Source organism: Condylura cristata, unplaced genomic scaffold (assembly GCF_000260355.1).
Source record: "Condylura cristata isolate star-nosed mole 26May11 unplaced genomic scaffold, ConCri1.0 scaffold00032, whole genome shotgun sequence".
Classification (NCBI taxonomy): Eukaryota; Metazoa; Chordata; class Mammalia; order Eulipotyphla; family Talpidae; genus Condylura; species Condylura cristata.
In genome coordinates this window covers 1,964,566-1,982,034 of record NW_004567133.1, presented here as the reverse complement: position 1 = coordinate 1,982,034, position 17,469 = coordinate 1,964,566, and the positions used below count along the sequence as shown (strand labels likewise).

The 17,469-nt window shown below is 55.1% G+C and overlaps 1 protein-coding gene across 3 annotated transcripts in view; it reads right to left on the bottom strand.

Annotated features, from left to right (window-relative positions):
* SDK1 (sidekick cell adhesion molecule 1) overlaps window positions 1–17,469 on the bottom strand; it is a 450,881-nt gene that overhangs the window by 54,033 nt on the left and 379,379 nt on the right. For 2 of the 3 annotated variants that reach the window (XM_012731947.1, XM_012731948.1), the window contains 3 exons: window positions 14,831–14,901; window positions 9,012–9,147; window positions 5,463–5,564 (listed from right to left, as the gene is read on the bottom strand). In XM_012731947.1, coding sequence (XP_012587401.1) covers window positions 5,463–5,564; window positions 9,012–9,147; window positions 14,831–14,901 — 309 coding nt within the window. Of the gene's footprint in view, window positions 1–5,462; window positions 5,565–7,479; window positions 7,540–9,011; window positions 9,148–14,830; window positions 14,902–17,469 lie in introns of all 3 variants that reach the window. The other variant, XM_012731946.1, reaches the window with a different exon arrangement.

Genomic DNA, 17,469 nt, shown 5'->3' with positions numbered 1-17,469 from the left:
CCCATTCTTAAGTGGGGATCCACAGTGGCTGTGTGCGTCGTCCCTGATGCTTCTCCACAGAGTAGGACAGCTTCCCCGCCAGCCCCACGCCGTGTGCCCCACCATAGCAGCCTGCCTCTTCCCGGGCATCGCTCCTCTTCTTGCTGATGCAGCCACAGCTAAGGTCCAACATCCGTCCCAACTTGGCTGGGCTAAAACCCACACCTGCAGTCTTCCAGCCCCCTGGGGAAGTCTCTGAACAGCAGGTGTGTCTGAGCCATGAGCTGGGGTACAGGCCCAGCACTTGGGCATCTCAGTGGTTTTCTGGCCCGACACAGGCCCTGGCTGACAGGGCCACACTGGCCAGATCTGCCCTGGTTCTCACAGGACCTCCTCTCCCTGCCCAGATCTGTGTGGCAGGTGAGAATTTGGAGATGGAGTCCACTCTGCCCTTCACACTGAGGTCTGCAGGGAGCAGGTGTGGATGCTCAGGCTACCCATGATGACATGCCGGCTAGTCCAAGTGAGGGGAGGGACCTGCCCACAACTTGCATGTGTCCACATGCAAGCCCATGTGAGTCCACACGCCGGTCCACATGTGTGCCCTGCTGCTTCCATCTCTCTGAACCATCACTGTGACTCAGTGACTGAGGGCCTCGTCCCCTCAGCAGATCAAACCCCACTTCACAGAAGCACTAGAAATACCTCACCCCCCAAATAAGAGGGCTCCTGCGAGCCCACTGTCCCGGGGCAGTCTATGGGAGCACTGTCGGAGCAGGTGCTGCCTCCCCCATTTCTGGGGCAACAAGCCAGCAGGGGTGCTGCTGTCCCTCATGCCGGCTTCCATGACACCCCTACTTCAAAGCAGGCGCAACCTGCTCCTGCCTCACTTGTGTCTGGACAGTGTCAGGGATGGGTTCAGCTTCAGTTGCCCGAAGGGAAGGTCTGGGTTCCTGCACTTGGTTTGGTGTGAACCTCTTGTGGGTCCCAGGCTTGGGGGATCCTCAGACATTCATCCTGCTTTAAAGAGCGACAGCTACTGGGCAAATGGGAGATGGGCAGGGGCTTCAGAAGGAAGCTCCCCGGATCCTTCCTCATACCCTGGGCCCAGGGGGATGCCCCTGGCAAGGCCCCAGCCTCACTGTGGTCATGTTTACAGCCCTGATTTTTCCCTTCCTCTCCATCCTAGTCTGTCCTCCTCCCCCCCCCCAACAATTCAGAGTATTTGTTCAGGATATTGGGGTGCTTGAGCATATTGGGGTGACTTAGAGGGGATCTCTGCTCTGTGCAGCATAGAAGGACAGTGCAAAGAATGGCGCATGTTCTAGAATACAGGAAGGGTACCAGTTCTGCCTAGGCTAATGGAGAAGGTGGCCTAGCCCCTGAGGCACTGGTGCTGCCTGCAAGGAAGCCTTGGGTGGGGGAAGGGCCGTGCAGGGACAGGAGTTATAAGTAGGGACTCCAGGTGGATGCAGCCTGGCATGTGGGCGGAATGGTGCGCTCAGGGCAGCCACCTGAGAGGGCTGGAAATGGGCCTGATGCAGGACGACTGTGTCCGGCTGGGTCCCAGGGCTGGAGGGCAGGCCTGTCCTGCAAGTGGGGGTCCCCTCCTGCTGTAGTGAGTGCCCTGAGGGCCAGGATATGGGTTCCTAACTTTCCAATAGTACCCAGAAGCTGGGAACACAGTCTGTGCAGAAATCCACACACAAAGCCTCTGCACCTCTCCCAGGAAAGCTGCTGCCTCTCGGTAACTCCACCTGGAGTGCTAAGCCATGGAGAGGGCTAGAAAAACACCCACTACCTCCCCCCCACTTTGGTCGTGGCATCAGGAATCCCCTGGGATCTTTCCTCCCATTTGGCGCATGTGGTCCAAGTAGAGATGACATCATTCCCCGGTTTCAGGGACCTCAGGCCACTGACCACAGCAACTGGTTTGCAGATGGGGGTGCCAGGAGAGGCAGGCTAAGTGCCAGTGCATGCCCACCATCAGCTTTAAAAAAGATGGGCAGCTCTCTCCCTGCGGCCGATAACTGCAAAGCTATCTCGACGAAGAGCCTGTCCAAGACAGGAGGCAGTGGAGTTTCCCTTGACACCATCCTGCCTCAAGACCGGAGCTCAGAGTGGTCACGCAACTTGCCTAGAGTCACACAGCTGGTAACGCGCATAGCCAACACTCAGACTGACGAGTATCCTCAAGAAACCACAGTTCTGTCTTTCTTTGTTTTCATAAATGTCCTTGCCTCTTTCATGTTTTGTGATACGACGCGGTATCTAGCCAAGTGAACAGAAATTAGCCCAAGTTAATTTCATTTTCTGAGGCTTTGTTAGCAGCACTTCTTGTCACCAGAGTGAAATTATGACAACGGGAAAGTTGGGCTGTGAGATGAGAGGCTGGAATGATGACAACTAACCGGCAGCAATGCTGGGAGGGCATCCTCCTTCCAGAAGATTCTCTGCAGTGTAAACACAGCGGACAGAGAAACTTGCTGAGGCTGAGCCACAGCTAAAAATGCAGGACTGAGTGCTGTCAGCGTGTGAGAGGTTTGGATTAATACAGGAATGGGGGTGGGGGAGAGAAGAGCAGAGCCAACTGAAGGCAGGGGCCCCTGGTGGTCCCCACTGGGCTTGGAACCCCAGACTAGCTGGTGTGAGGAGAGGTGTGCAGAAATAAGGCCACAGGAGCTCTTGGGAGGCCTCCTGGACAGGATAGGACCAGCCTGGCCACCAGAGGGACTCCAGGGGAGCTGTGGGGGTGGTGGGAGGGTGAGTAACTGCTCCCTCTCTCCCTCCCTCCCCCCATCTGATCTCATGCTGGGAACTGCAGGGCTGAGCACATGCCACCAGCTGGGACCCACAGGCCCATGGAGCTGAGCAGGTCCAGCCCCTCCTCTGCCTGCGCCCTGCCCTTGCCCTGCGGTGGGGCATGCCGGGAGGAAACAAGCCCAGGATACAGTAACGAGCAGAAAAGGTAAGTGTGGCCTCTGTAGTCATGGCGCAGACCTCTGACAGCAACCTCACCCAGCACGTGGCAGGACACACTACAGGCAGCGCCCCAGGGCGCGGGGGCCCCATGCACCTTCCTGTCCCATCCACATGAGAATTCTGGAGCCTCTATTTGGAGGACTGAAAGGACATTTGGACATTTGGCCTAGTGAGAAAGACAGGCACACAGAGGACAGTCCCATGCGATGGGGCAAAGTGGAGGGGTCTCCCACAGAGTATCCAGGGAGCAACAGAAAGGAAGGCAAGTGGAAGTGCCTATGGGAGGGTGTCGTGTTCCTGAGACACCCAGAGGGTAGGCCCTGGGGCAGGAGGGAGCAGTCTGGGAGTTTGGGGGGTGGACCACGCGTGGAATTCCTGAGACTGCAGGGCTGTTCCCGGGTGCCTGCTCTGCTCTTATTCCAGCTCTTCCCAAGCTCTGCGGGCTCTGGCTATTCAGAGTTCCTGTGTGGAGGGTCAGAAAGCTTAGGCATGATGGGTAGAACTTTCCTTTTCCTTCTAGGGGGCAGTAAAGTATCCAAGAAGTCAAAGCCAGAGATTTGGTGGCGGTCACTTTCATGGCGAAGTGGGTGTGAGAGAGGGAGGTGGAACAGAAGGACAGGCCTCTAAGGAGGAGGTGGGGCGGGACCCCTGGTGGGGAGCGGAGGGAGTGAGAAGGGCCAGGGGAGCAGGAGAGCCAGCCTCTCGGGCTCCAGCCGCCTCCCTGTGGGGGTTCGGTGTCTGCCCAGCACTCCTGGGCAGCACGCGGTTCACCATTTACTCACAGAGTCCAAAGGGTGGGAGCATAAGAGCGTCCACCCTGGATGAACAGGTGAATCAAATGCGGTGCACACACATGGAGCACTACCCAGCCAGGACAAGGGTGAGGCCGGGCAGCTGCCGCCACATGGAAGGACCTCAAGACCACACTGCCCACTGAAAGCAGCCAAGCTCATAGTGCATGATTCCAGTTCTAGGGAATATCTAGAACAGGCAAATGCACAGAGACAGAAAGGACATTAGAGGCTGCCAGGGGCTGGGGGAGGGGAAAGGGGCTGCTTAATGGGATGGACTTTCAGTGGGGAAGATGACGTCCTGGAGAAGGGTGGTGGTGATGGCTGCAGAACAATGGGAATGGACTTAATGCCCCTGACCCACACACTTAAAAAGATTAGGAGGACAAATTCTATATTGTATGCATTTTCCTACCATGCAGAACAAACAAAACAATGCAGAACTGGAGCTGAAAACTTGGCCTCAAGCCCGCGGTCACTTAGCTGACCCAACAAGGCTCCCCAGGGTCTAACCAGCCTCTCCCCCAGCTCCAGGTCTTTTCTCCAAGGCTCTACCTGCAGCCCCTTGAGTTCCCTAGACACTGAGTCCTTGCCTGGGATGCAGGCTGATGGACAGGAGCTCAGTATTTCAGAGCTCAGCTGGTCAGCCGCGTATCCCCTCTATCCACTGCATGACCAGGCCCCGCGTTGGTGGTGGTCCAGGGTCTAGGTGCCAGAATGAACAGGAGCACCTGCCGTTACAGAGAGCAATCTTGTGCTGTGTGTGGATCCTTCTGTGGCAGGCACATCCCCTTCTGGAACACTGGGCCCCTACGCCATCTGCTCTAAGTCACCCCTTGGGACAGATTTCTGTGTAGAGAGGCTATCATAACCTGTGCTCCGAGGTCACACATCTCACTCATCATCACTTGTCAGTAATACTTCTTGACCAATCCAGAAAAATCTTGCTAAGCAAGACCCTCAGTGCTGGCTGATTTGTTACACTGACAACCTCTGCAAATTGCAGTGACCTCATGACAGGTCCCTGTTTCCTGGTCCAGTGCCTGAACCTCCTTCCTCCTGCAAGCCTGGGTCTCTGTTCAGGGAATGCAAGTAGTCCCAGCTGGAAGCACCTAGTTCTGACAAAGCACCCACAGATCTGAGCAGATACCGCAGACTGTACGCGCCTCTGGAGGCCACAAGTGTGCAAGCAGCAGGGTGGCGCTCTGTGTGTGTGCGGGGCCCTGCCAGAGGCCACACACTGGGCCTGGGAGGAACGAGCCTGCCGGGATCTCAACGCCCAACGCGGCTCCTCCCTGTGCATCAGCCCCACAGAGGGGTAGCTCTTGAGACAAACTCCAGGGTCACGATCTCTCTAAATGGCGTAGAGATAATGCCCTGTGGCTGGCTGGGAACCAAGGAGGTGAAGTTCCAGGAGGCTGGGCTAGTTCATGTGCCGGGGGCCCTGCCGGAGCCAGGACTGCAAGTCGGCAAGTGCCACATGCCCCGGACACGACGCTCCGGCACATCCATCCCCCGAGGTGACACTGTGCAGCTGCCCACAGACACGACGGCTCCAGATACAGCAAACCTGGCTGTTACGGTTGAGCCTGCCTTCTCAGCACTGACCAGAAACCTCCCCTTACCCCGCAACACGCTCGTCACAGGGACACGCCGAGGCTTGAGAGCTGCTCCCGGCAGCCTCAGCCCGTGGGTGGGCTGGGAGCTCACCTGCCTCGCCCACGAAGACCTCCACGGGTGCGCTGGCCGGGCTCTCGCCTATGATGTTGTAGGCGGTCATCACCACTTCGTAGCGGCGGTATTTCTTTAGATCTGTAGGTGGAAGGAGACAGCGGTCAGCCCGCCCAGGTGTCCTTATTTTTAGAAAATTCCCTCTTGAATCGCACCTGGGGACTCTGTGCTTGGGGGAGAGGAAGGGAATAAGCAGACTTCCTTCCCGGAGGAGACTGCGCAGGGCGGCCGGCTCCCTTCCCTGTGGTGCCCAGCAGCCTCGGCTGGTTCTGTGTTCAGGGAGGAGGCAGCGGAAGTGCCTCTGCTAATGGTCAAAAAACCTGATCTGGGTTTGCCGGTCCAAGAAACTCTCACACACAGGGATAGATGGAGTCGGACACTGGCGTGAAAAAAGAAAGAGCACACAAACTGCCCGTCTTCAAGGTTTTCCTAGTAAGGTCCTGGGGAGAAAAGGTGCGTGCAGCACCCCGAGAACTAGACAGGACAGGGAGCTGAGAGAGGAGCCCACACTAATCGACAAGGAGAGAGGGGCTGGCCTTTGAACCAAAATGCTGGGGCAGTCTCACACTGGTCACCACGAGCCCAAGTGCGTGTGTGAGCACGTGGGGGAATGGTGTGAGTAAGGTCTGGAAACCATCAGGTCTGGAACTCACGCCTCCTGGTAAGCTACCAGTTTAGCAAAAGTTCAGTGAACCAAGCTCCTCCCTTCACTGGCGTTGCAAAAATGTCGACAAGGTCCAGCCCACGTGCTGAGGCAGCGCTCAGCCTCTCCCACCCTCACCGGCCTTGGAGCTGTGCTGTCTTGCGGGCCTCACACTGGCCGGCTTGGTCTCAGTCGGGAATGTGTGGAGGCCAAGTCCTGAGGGGAGGGGTTACTGGAGCCAACTGGACAAGGAGGAGCGGACGAGGATGCCGCTGTGTGGGTTTGCCACCCCGCTAATTCTTCATGGCACCTGATGGGGCTGGAGCCTGGGAACACTCATCACTGAATCTGCACTGCACACAGGATATCTGCTCACTTCTGGGGAGTGCCTGGTGCTGGGGAGCGCTCAGCCTGAGCGGATGGGAGAGAGGTGGCCACAGGCCAGTGAATGACCAGACGCGAATAAAGCAGAGTGGAGGGAAACAGCTCAGTGCAGAAAGGAAACATAGCTGAAGCCTGTGCTGGCTACGGGGCCGGTGGACTGCCTGCAGGGGCTGGCAGAGGCTGAAGAGGAAGGGCTGAGTCACTGTGGCCTGAATTTGAGCCTTGAAACCCATCCCTAGTGAAGAATCAAAGGGTGGCAGTGTGGGTTGGCTGGGGCCCAGGGGAGGAGATGACACATACACACCAATAGGGTGTCCCCTCACAAGGGGCGATCACTCAGCCTTCAACAGAAAGAGAATCTGAGAGTGCTTCAGCATGACAGAACTTGAGGGAAGCGAGCCAGGCACCGAAGGTAAGACCCTGGAAGTCCACTTACATGAGGCCTTCGGAGCAGACAGGTGGACAGAGATGACAGAGGTGACGGGAGGGGGGCGGGGAGTTAGTGTTCATGGGCTTTATAGTTTTTCAGTTTGTGAAGATGGAAAGTTCTGGAGAGGGCCGGTGGCGATATTGCACAAGAGTGCAATACTTTATGAAATGGGCACTTTGAACATGGTTAAACGGTAAGTTTTGTTATGTGTAGTCTACACACATACACACAAAGACTGCAAAAGGTCAAAGGGAGCCAGAGAGGAAATCTTGTCCTCTCCAACTATCTATCCCAAATTCGAGGACCCGAGGTTACTAAGCCCCCTTCCCGGTGTCTTGTCTGTTTCTAGAAGTGTCATTTCCTCTCTCCCTGGCTCTGGGACGTGGAGAAGCCGCGTTTGAGAGGGCGGTTCCAGGAAGTGGAGCCATTAATCCAGGCTGGTTTTCACTTGGTCCTCTGAGGCCAGTGGGCGCTGGCCCCACTGGCTCCCCGTCACGGCCGCTTCCCGCGGAAGGCGCTAGAAGGCGGTGTGCACTTACGTGTTAGTTCATACGTCGTTAATGTGGAGCTGCTGTTCACAGTCTTGAAGCTGCTTTGGGCTATTAGGGGTAAGCAAAGCAGAGAGGCAGTTAGTATGCAGCGAGCAGTTACTGCAAATGAGGTGCTGAGGGAAGGAGGAGATGGGGCCCGGCTGGGAAACCGCTCCGGCTCCCGCCCTGCTTGTCCAAGGGCCGTAAAGACCGCAGATGACTCTTCCTACCAATCTCTGGGGGTCACCCCACTTCATGTAACAGCCAGGCACCCTGGTCCATGATGGGCTGGGGCATGCACTCACCTCTCTGATTAAATGGAACGAATTAGTATCTGGCACGACAGCACAAAGCAATACTGGAGAAGATACAGAAATCAGTTTCTACCGGGGTGGCAACTTTTCCAGATTTCCTGCAGCAGGTACCATCAGCTTATCTGTACTCAGGCGAGGCCTTGCGTGAGCGCAGGTAGGTAAGCAAGCTCTAAGGGCACTTGCAACCTGACCCAGCTGCACCTGGGACCCTCTTGTTTTGACTTTGCTACAAAGTTCAGGGAGATGTTGATAGTTTGGCATCAGTGAGGGACACCTGGGGGCTGTGCCAAGCATGTGGGTGAGAAAAATGCCAAGTCGTTATCTTTGGTCAATACCCCCCCGATACCAGGCCAGGGTCAAGCTGCAGTGCGCTGGCCAGTGTGAGCGGCCGTGGTGCGCACTTGGGCACTGCCTGTCCGCACACGTGGCCCGTGTGGACTGACTCAGCGCATCACGGGCCCGTCCGGCAGAGCCTCCTGCCAAGACCAAGGTGGCAGAGAGCAGGAATGTGGCCACCGAGCAGCACATTTCTGAATGTCTCCTCTCCAACTTGTGGACACTAAGGGGCAGAAAGTATTTTCTGTGCCACCCTTTGTCAGGAAATGAGACTCTAGCCCTGCTTCCAGAGTAGGGGGGTAGGGAGCAGCCTCGACTGATGGGCACAGCCTACTCCAGACTCGGCTGGACCAGTGCGGGACCAGCGGCACAGGTTGCAGCTGCCTTGCTGCCTCCCAGCCGGATGCTCCCCGTGCAGGGCCGCGCTGCAGTTTCTGCAGGGCCCGGCTACCTCTCCTTATAAAACCTGGGGCACAAGGATCTTACCTCACACTGTGCTGCTGACTTCTGGGCCTTCAGCCCCTCATTTCTTTCAGCCTTCTGACCATTTCATCTTGCGGGGCCCTTGTAAGTCACACCTCCCCTTCGTGTCTTTCATGAAATCTTTTTCCCCTGAGCACCTATCTCCAAGGACGCTTCCTCCACGAATCCTCCCCAGATGTGGCCTCTGCCCCACACTAGATGGAAACCAGAGCACAGGGCTCTTTCTGTGGGCCACCACCCTGCTGGCCTCCGGGAGGCTCGCCCTCACTGCACACCCCTGCGTCACTGTGCTCTGTAGCAGCAGGGATGCCTCTCCGCTCCGCCAGGCGCCTCCCACCACACACTGCGTGGAGAGGATCCACAACGCTTCCCTGCGTCGTGGCACCTGCACCAGGACGGAAGAGGTACCTGTGAGCTCTGCCCGTAAGGCGGATGGTGTCTGCAGTGTCTTGTACTCGCTGCCTGAGGCTGCTTCGGCCTCCAGCTCCCTGTAGTAGATCCTGTACCCCTGCAGGAGGCCGTTCAGGCTCTCGTCCCTCGGAGGCTGCAAAGACACCATCGTCAGTGCAAAGAAGAGTCTAGTGAGGTCGCTTCAGGATGAAGTAGCCAGTTGGTCAGGAGAAGTCACTACGCAATCATAGGTGGTTCTCAGAGTTTGCCAACAAAAAACAGGTGTCACATTCATGAGGAGGAAAAGGGGTGGCAGGCACGGGGCCAGGCCACTGAGCCACATTCTCTCATCCCAGATTCTCTGGTGCCCATCTGAGGGGGCTTGGAATCCCATCCCTGCCCAGCTGGAATACTCGGGTGAAGCCGGGACTGCGGCAGATGGGCCAGGAAGCTGTATGTTGCCCAAACACCCACAACTCTGTGAGTGGAAATGGCCGCTCCAGACTGTCCATCAGCTGGTCGCACCCTGTCCCTCTCAGTCCCTACCCAGCAGGGCCCCTCACAGACCTCTCTGCCTGCCAGGCCACCCCTACTCCTCTGCCCGACTCAGGCCTCAGCCTGGATTCCTGGCACCTGTGAGGGCATCTGGCCTAGGAAGATCTGACGGCGCTCACCCAACTGGTAAACCCCAAGAGTAAAAATGGTGGGTAGAGGGGAAATAAGGCCCCAGTACTCCCCCACTTCCATCCTTTGCAGGGTCTGACCCCAGGGCCCATGTCAGCTAAGAACTCATCAGAGTCCTTCCTCCCGCAGTGGTTTTTGTTGACAGGTAACTGACCCGTCACCGGGACAAAGGAGCACTGTGCCCCATGACCCGTCACCGGGACAAAGGTGACTGCACCCCACGGCTATCGGCAGGGCAGTGGAGCAACGTGTGAGAAAGCCGAGCCTGCAGTGCGGGGGTTACAAGTTAGCCCAGTCCAGCTTCTAGCATCACCATCGCCTCGGTCTGGGAGGTCTCCTGAGTGATAATCCACAGGGGCCTCAAGGGGAGGCCTGCTTGCAGCCGGGAGGATTAGAAAATGCTCCGAGGAGGGGACTTCCCAGATGACCCTGGAGATGGGGGGGCTGAAGCATGGGGGCAGTGGCCCTCCAGGAGGGGTCGTGTGTAGACCCTTAGACAGGAGTGCAGGGATGCAGGGGAGGGGCCCTGGCTGCAGGGCAGGGGTAGGAGCAGCCAGAGTAAGGCTCAGTCCTGACTGCACCGACAGACAGTCATCCTGGCTGAGAGTCAGCACGTAGCAGTGTTAGGGGCTGGGCTGTGAGGATGAGATGTCTCCTGCTTCCCTTTCAGAGGTCGGAGCTGACTGGAGTGGGTAAAAGAAGAGGGAGTGAGCAGATCAAACGGGTCTTGCAGCGGGGTCTCTCTGAGCACCAGCCAGCCTCTCACCCTTCAAAGCCTCCCTGACAGCCCCAGATTACGCCCCCGGCAGTGGCAGGTACTTGGACCTTTACGAGGCCTGGATCTAGCTCTGCAGATGCAGGCTGGTTGAGACAGGACTACAGCGAGGGCCATTTTCTTTTGGGGAGATCATATGAAGAGACGAGTGTAGGATTCAACTCACCAAAAATACTAAATATGCAGGAAGCTAAGCATTTGGGAAAACAAAAAGGTCCTCAGTAGGCACCAGATGTGGCTACACAGCTGGCAGCTAACACCCCATCCAGCTTCTGTGTCCGGTATCCTGGGGCTGGAAGATGGAGGGGTGAGGGTGGGCTACTGATCCTGGGCCCACTTCTAGCCACCTCCAAAGGCTGCTTTAGGGGCATGAATGGAAAGGGCCAGGTCCTCAGGCCCCCAGGCACAACTGCCCACTGGTAGGGGCCTGCATGCGGCAACAGGCTACTGCTGGGGCCCGGAGATCCCTAAACTGGCCTCCCAGCAGGAGGCACCCAGGCCCAGGGAAGGGACGGGGTCAAGCAGGCCAGAGGGAGGCCGCTGGAAAGGCGGCAGCTGGTCCAGCCCTCACAAGGGCAAGCTCTCGTGAGCCGCTGAGTCCTCAGTCTACATGGGGTTCTGAAGGCTTTAATCACACGTTCTCATCCTGGACTGGGAACCAGCTCACCTGCCACTCATGACGAGGCCTCCATGACTGTGTCCCACCGGGTACCAGTGGGGCAGCTCCACGTAACACACAGACTGTTCTAGAGCTGATGGGCCAACAATTTCACACTGTGGATTTAAGTGCTGATGCTGAACTGCCCAGCGTCAACTGTCAGCCATTTCCACAATAAAGAGCAGCTTCCAAAACATAGGCTGTTTTGGCCCTTAGCACCAGCCTACCTGTGCCTATGGTTTCTGATTGGTGTTGCTGGGTGGGAAAGGTCATGTCGCTTCGTTTCTGTCTTCGCCACAGCACCTGCAGCCGGCCTTGAACACAGGGCATTCAACTATGTCTGCGGGAATGAGCTGGATTTGCTCATTCCTTGTCTATGCTTCTTTCATCCTGGGCTGGCCATGTTGATGGGCAGATGCTTGTAGGGAATTGGCTACCTTGCCTAAAATTTACTCTGACTTTATTCTGCAGACCCAAAATGCACTGGCAGACTCTTCGGGGGTCTTGAGCACCTTTTCAGTTTTTACAGATCCCTGTGTATGTGCAGGTGACCTGGTAGACATGCACCTGGGCCCGGTCACCCGCTGAAACAGGTGGCATGAGCGGGGCAGAGCTGGAAGGATAAGGACAGGGGCTCATGGGGGCAGCAGGGATGTTTGGAGGGAAGGACAGGGGTTGGGGATCGACAATGATGCTCACCCCTCTTTCTGTCTGCTCCCATAGGGACAGACTGGGACAGACTGACAGGGCAGCTCCTAGTCCCATTTACAGGGAGGACAGGCTAGGACTAAAAGGGTTCAACACATGCCCAGAGACTTGTGGCCTATATGGGTCAGAGCTAGAACTTAAGTCCACATCTGACCAGCAGCCATCATGCTCTGGTGTCAGATGCGCTCTCCCTGCCTTTGACTAGGGGCAGTTCCACTCATCCTCCAGGATGCTCCTCCAGGATGCTCCTCCAGGATGCTCCTCCAGGATGCTCCTCCATGTCCTCCCACTGCATCGTCGAGCTCAGCACACTAAAGGAAAGCTCTTCTAGGCCTGGAATCTGTTCCATTCATCTCTGGATGCTCAGCACCTTACACAGAAGCTGCTCCAAGTTCCAAGATACGTCCCGAGAGGCCCCGCTGCCTCGCCCCCCTGCCCACGCAACCATAATGCTCCTCTTAGGAAGCTGCCTGCGACAACACCGAGTCGCCCTCTGCTGAGAGCTTCCTGCAGGGCTTGATAGATCACTCGGGGTGCTCTCTTTGCTAGAAAACAACCTCAAGATCCACTTAGACAAATCTGCGGTAACACGAGGGGAAATGCATTTGAGTGACAAACTATACAATCCACTGGAGGTTTTCGAACAGCCAACTTAAATGTTGTGATCAATTCAGAAACACTAATGTGTGTTATGAACTGTAGTGCTGTGAACGCAACGCCGCCACTGTCTAGAATACACGCTCAAATCCTCAGATTCCAAGCAGCACCGGACCCCACGAAGGTAGAGATTGATTATCCCACTAAGAAGAATTAAACTGACAGACTGCTATGGAGGAGCTATTTAAATGGGTCGGCAGTCTTGAATTACAGGCAGTGTTAGCATTTTTAAATACATTACTAAAAAAAAGAAGGGTTTACAGGTGAAACATTCCATTGGGAATGCAAATCTATATTTAAAACATAATCTCTTTGTTCTGTTCACCCTGATTTAGTAAATTACTCATAATTTTAATTACACTTCAATTATACTTCAAATGTCTGGCAGTTGACAGACATTTATTTCTACAATACATGGTATTGACCACCTCCTGCTCTGGGCTTCTTGCAATTAGTTTGTTCTATTGGGCACCAAACAGGGACAGCTGATGGACACATATGCCAAGTTCCTTTGGTGCCGCTCCCCACCACTTCACAGAGTTGTTCAACTGCCACGGAGGGGCTCGGAGCCCGAGTGTTTGGGGGAGGATGACCGGTGGCTTGTCCACAGCTGCTTCTCTGGAGGGGAAGCAGCCGCAGCCCTGAGCACTGCCTTTACAGAAAAGGAGCTTGCCTAGTCCTTGGTAAGCTGAGTGTCTCAAAGGAAGCGCTAATTTTCTGCTAAAATTTAGCAAAGCACAAAGGAACAGCATTCTTTTGTTTATGTTTATAGAGGGTGGAATGAGTCTCCTGCACCCCACCTCAGTCCTGCGGATGTCAGGGTGCGGGTGTCTAGTCGGCCTTGGACCTCAGATGTCACCTCTGACCTCCTATTTTTACAGATGAGCAAACCAGAGCCAGAGAAGCTATGGATCAGGAGGAGGAGGTGGGAGTTGACGATGCTTTCTTGGTTCCCAGTCCAGTGGCCAGCATGCGGGGAGCTGGGGGGGGCGATGCGGGAGTAGGGAGAGGGGGTCAGAACTTCCAGAATGCTATGGACTGAATTTCCATTTCACCAAAAACATATTTGGAAGTAGGTTTTGATCCCCTTTAAAGAGCCCATCACCTCCCAGGCACTGTTACTTAGCAATAGAAAAGAGATGAAGATGTGGTCCCCAACTACTCCATCAATACTTGCGGAAGATTTTGAACTTTTATCAGAACCTGGGTGATGAAAACGCTTTCCCTCGTCAAGTTGTGTTAGGTTGAACCACACAAAATAAGGCCAAGTCTCCAACTGACCAATGGTCAAATTTCCTATGATTTAACCTAATATTGTTAGTCCTTACTTCACACCAACCATAGTTTTTGGAAACTGACAACGATGAGTAATGACGCCAATCTGACCACAGACTGATATAGGAATTTAGTCCCTATGGCTATTTCTGGTGACACACACACACACAAAAATCACCGGACTTTTAAACAAAGGCCCCAGACACTGCCAGTATTCAACAATCACTTGCATCCATTCATTCACTCTCCAGCACCCTTGTGCAGTACACCCCATGGTTCGCTGGCTCTGGGCCCTGCATCCTCAGCTTAGAGATGGCGACTTACTTCTGGCTTCAGGACTCCCCTGTGGCCAGCAGCTTCCCCCAGGCTCTCACCACGGCCCTTGGTCTCTGCCTTGGCCAGATCCAGCCCCGCCAGACCTGACCTGGCTGAGACCCTAGAGCTAGTCCACAGGCAGCAGGGCTGGCCCTGGGGCAGGGGAACTTGCTCCTCTGGTACTTTTGTTCTTAAAGTATTCCTTAAAAGCCAAAATTATGGATAAGGCAAAGAGAGGGCAGCATGTCCTTTTCAAGGTCCAGCATTATTTGGCAGCCCACCAAGGGCTACTTGATTATTGAGAAAAATGTGCGTGGTTTGACTCACTGTTCACTGAAGATGAAAGACTCACACTAGTGAAGATACATGGAATCCCGCAGATATTTTGTCTGGTTGAAAATGACTTCTATAGGAGAGATAGCCTCAGAGGTTATGGTTTCATTGCTCGTATGCTCCTGGAAGCCCTCTTTTCTAAACGCCTGGGCATTCAGTCCCTCTGGTGCCCTTTGCCAGCCTCACCCCGCTGGTCCCTCAATGACACGAGGACAAGTTTTTTCTGCTCGTGCACGTCAGCCATCCTTTCTGAGTCTTGGAAACTACAGTTTGACACTATTTTCCTCCCAGTTTTTGAGTCCAGTGTGGATGTTTTCTTTGTGCTCCTCCTAAACACCCACCCAGCAAGGGCTGGCCTGCAGGTTCCAGCCCAGTGAGCAGGGAACGGGCACAAAGTGACTCACGATGCACAGAGATTCCCCAGGTCCTTACCTGCCACTGGATCAGAACAGAGGAGGTGGTGTGCGGTGTCACTGAGACGAAACTTGGAGGTTCTCCTGGCACTGAAATCCAAAGAAGTACGCAAGGGTTACAAGGTGCGGTCTGCCTGGCTGGCATTCTCAGGCAGCTCCCTCCTGCTTCCTGTGAGGAGGCAGGGCCGGGCCAGCCCTGAGCTCAGGAAGAGGGTAAGACAACAGCCTGGCTGGCTCTTCCCTGTGGATTCTCTTCTCCTACCTGCAATGCCAGGGCCCAGGACACAAGCCACTAACTGTACACTGATGGTGGCAAGATAACGTCCCTGAATTTGTCCCTGTAGATGAACGCACACAAGTGTTTCGGATGTGAGCCTGGGTCTCTCTGCTGCAAACCCCTCAGCCCCCTCAGGACAGTGTGGTGCCCTGGGAATGTTTTCTGCAGAGCCTGCCTGCAGGTCCCGCCCCCACTCACTCCCTTTGACCTCTGCGCACGGCCATGTCCTATATTCTGGGAACCAAGGTTGTTCTGGGTGTCCCTCAGGTCCAGCGGGCTCCTCTGTACCCTACTCAGCCCCTTCTCCACTACCACAGGGTCCTCTGTTAGCACAGGGAACTGACCTTCTGACAGCTCCCCACTGTCAGCTCCTGAGCAATACAAGTTGAATTCAAAGCCAGTCACTGCACTGAACTCTGTAGGAAATACTCCCCAGCTGCCCCCATGCTGGGGCAGGGCAGCCCCCTCTCACCCTTCAAGATTGGGCCGCTGGGTCACCTGCTCCGAGTCCCCTCTGCACCCGCCAGGCTACCAGGTACTTGGGATATGCCTGCATGGGTCTCACTCACTCCCCTCCACCCTCCTTGTCCACCGCTCGCAACCCCTCACCCTTGCACCTCTGGGTGGTCCCTCCCAGCTTTCCTGATCACGAGTGACTGCAATTACAGGGGGGCTCGACACCCAGAGCACGTTAATAAGACCATGTGGATTAGCAAACCCTGCACACACGCTCCTGGAGCCCAGGGACCCTACACCCTAGAGCCTGTCCCTGCTGCCAATCTGGAAACAATGCAAGGGGAGGCAAATACAAAGCACATCAGCTGCGGAGAGAAGCCTCAGACCTCAGCAAGCAAGATAACAGGGTAGATAGGTGCATCAGAAGGAAGGCTTTGAATACCAAAGGAGGAGAAGGCCTCTGGGCAGCCGGAACAGGCCACTCCACTGAGCCTTGTAGTGCAAAAGGCCGCTGAGTGTCCTGCTCCCCGTCAGTTCCACATAGAACCAACAGCAAAAGCAGCTTTTTCTAGTTCCTTCTTCCAAGAGCTGGTGCTTAGCCAGATGCTACTTCAGTTGTGTTAGATGCAAGATTGAAACAGGAGTCACAGAAGATGACCGCAATGATGTGGGCTGGTACTCGCTGTCCTGCTGGACTGTGCAGGAGGCTGAGGCTAGGCCATGGCCAGCACTGTCCTGCCCCATCCCTCTAACCAGGAACACATGGCCCCAGCAGGCCCTGGTCTCTGGGAGCTCTGGGTGTCCTGCAGGGTAATCTTTACGCACTGCTGAGAAACTGGAAGTGTCCCCCCGCGCCCCTCTGCTGGTCCTGCCACTCACCTGAGGTCTCCTGCTAAGAGTCCCTAAAGGCTTAGCACATAAAAAGAGCAGAACTGAAGATGTGGTGGAGGGGTGAGCTGGCTAGAGATCGATCTGTTTAAAAATGATTCCACTGGTGCACTAAAGGGAGAAGACAGTGCTCTGGGCTGAGTCTGGGGAAATATTACAAAGCACTGTGGGGCCAACTAAGTGCTCAGGTTTGTGGCCCCAGAGCTGAGCTTCGGCCTATCCCGCAATATCAATCCTTCTCACCCTAAAAGTCTGCCTGTCTCTGCTGGGTGAGTTTGATGGCACTGTCTCCTAGTAGGATCAGTCCCCCCAAATCACAATGGATCTTCAGGCCCAACTCCTCTGAGGTAGAACAGAGTGGGTGAAAAACCACTGGGAGCTTTTAGGGCTCTCCCGTCCATCACTTAATTGTGCTTTTGTCAAATGGCAACACGGGGCATGGCTTGTGAAGGAAGAAAATGGGGAAACCTCTTCAAACCCAGCGACCCTTTGACATCTATTTTTAATGACCCTATAAATTTTTCAATTTCTGGGATGCTAATGGATTATAAGGGTTTTGGAAGCCAATCAAAGGAACTTCCATTCCACTTGGAAGCCCCTGAAGTCTGATTTATGGCGGGACTGCACAGGAGCACTTCGAGTTGCCTGTAACTAATTGAATCCTGCTGCCCCCCACAGCTTCCCTTGCTCTCGCTCCCCTGGGGAACCCCTTCTGGCTCAAGACGAAAGTGGGGCCTCTCCTTAGGGGCCAGAGTCAGGGTGCAAAGTCAGGCTGCCTGTGAGCCACAGACTCGTAATAAGCAGTAAATAAGCCACCGAGCTCGAGTGTGCAGCATCACGAATGGAGTCAAGAATATTGCTCTATAATGATGTAATGTGGTAAATATTGCTTCGATGGCAGTCATATCACAGTATCTAAATGGATCCAAGTAGCAGGCTGTAAACTTTAACTTTACAAGATGTAACATGTCAAATTTATTTAGGACAAAATGAACAAAACTTTCGGTGGAAAAGAAAGGAAGCAGCGGGGACCCCCC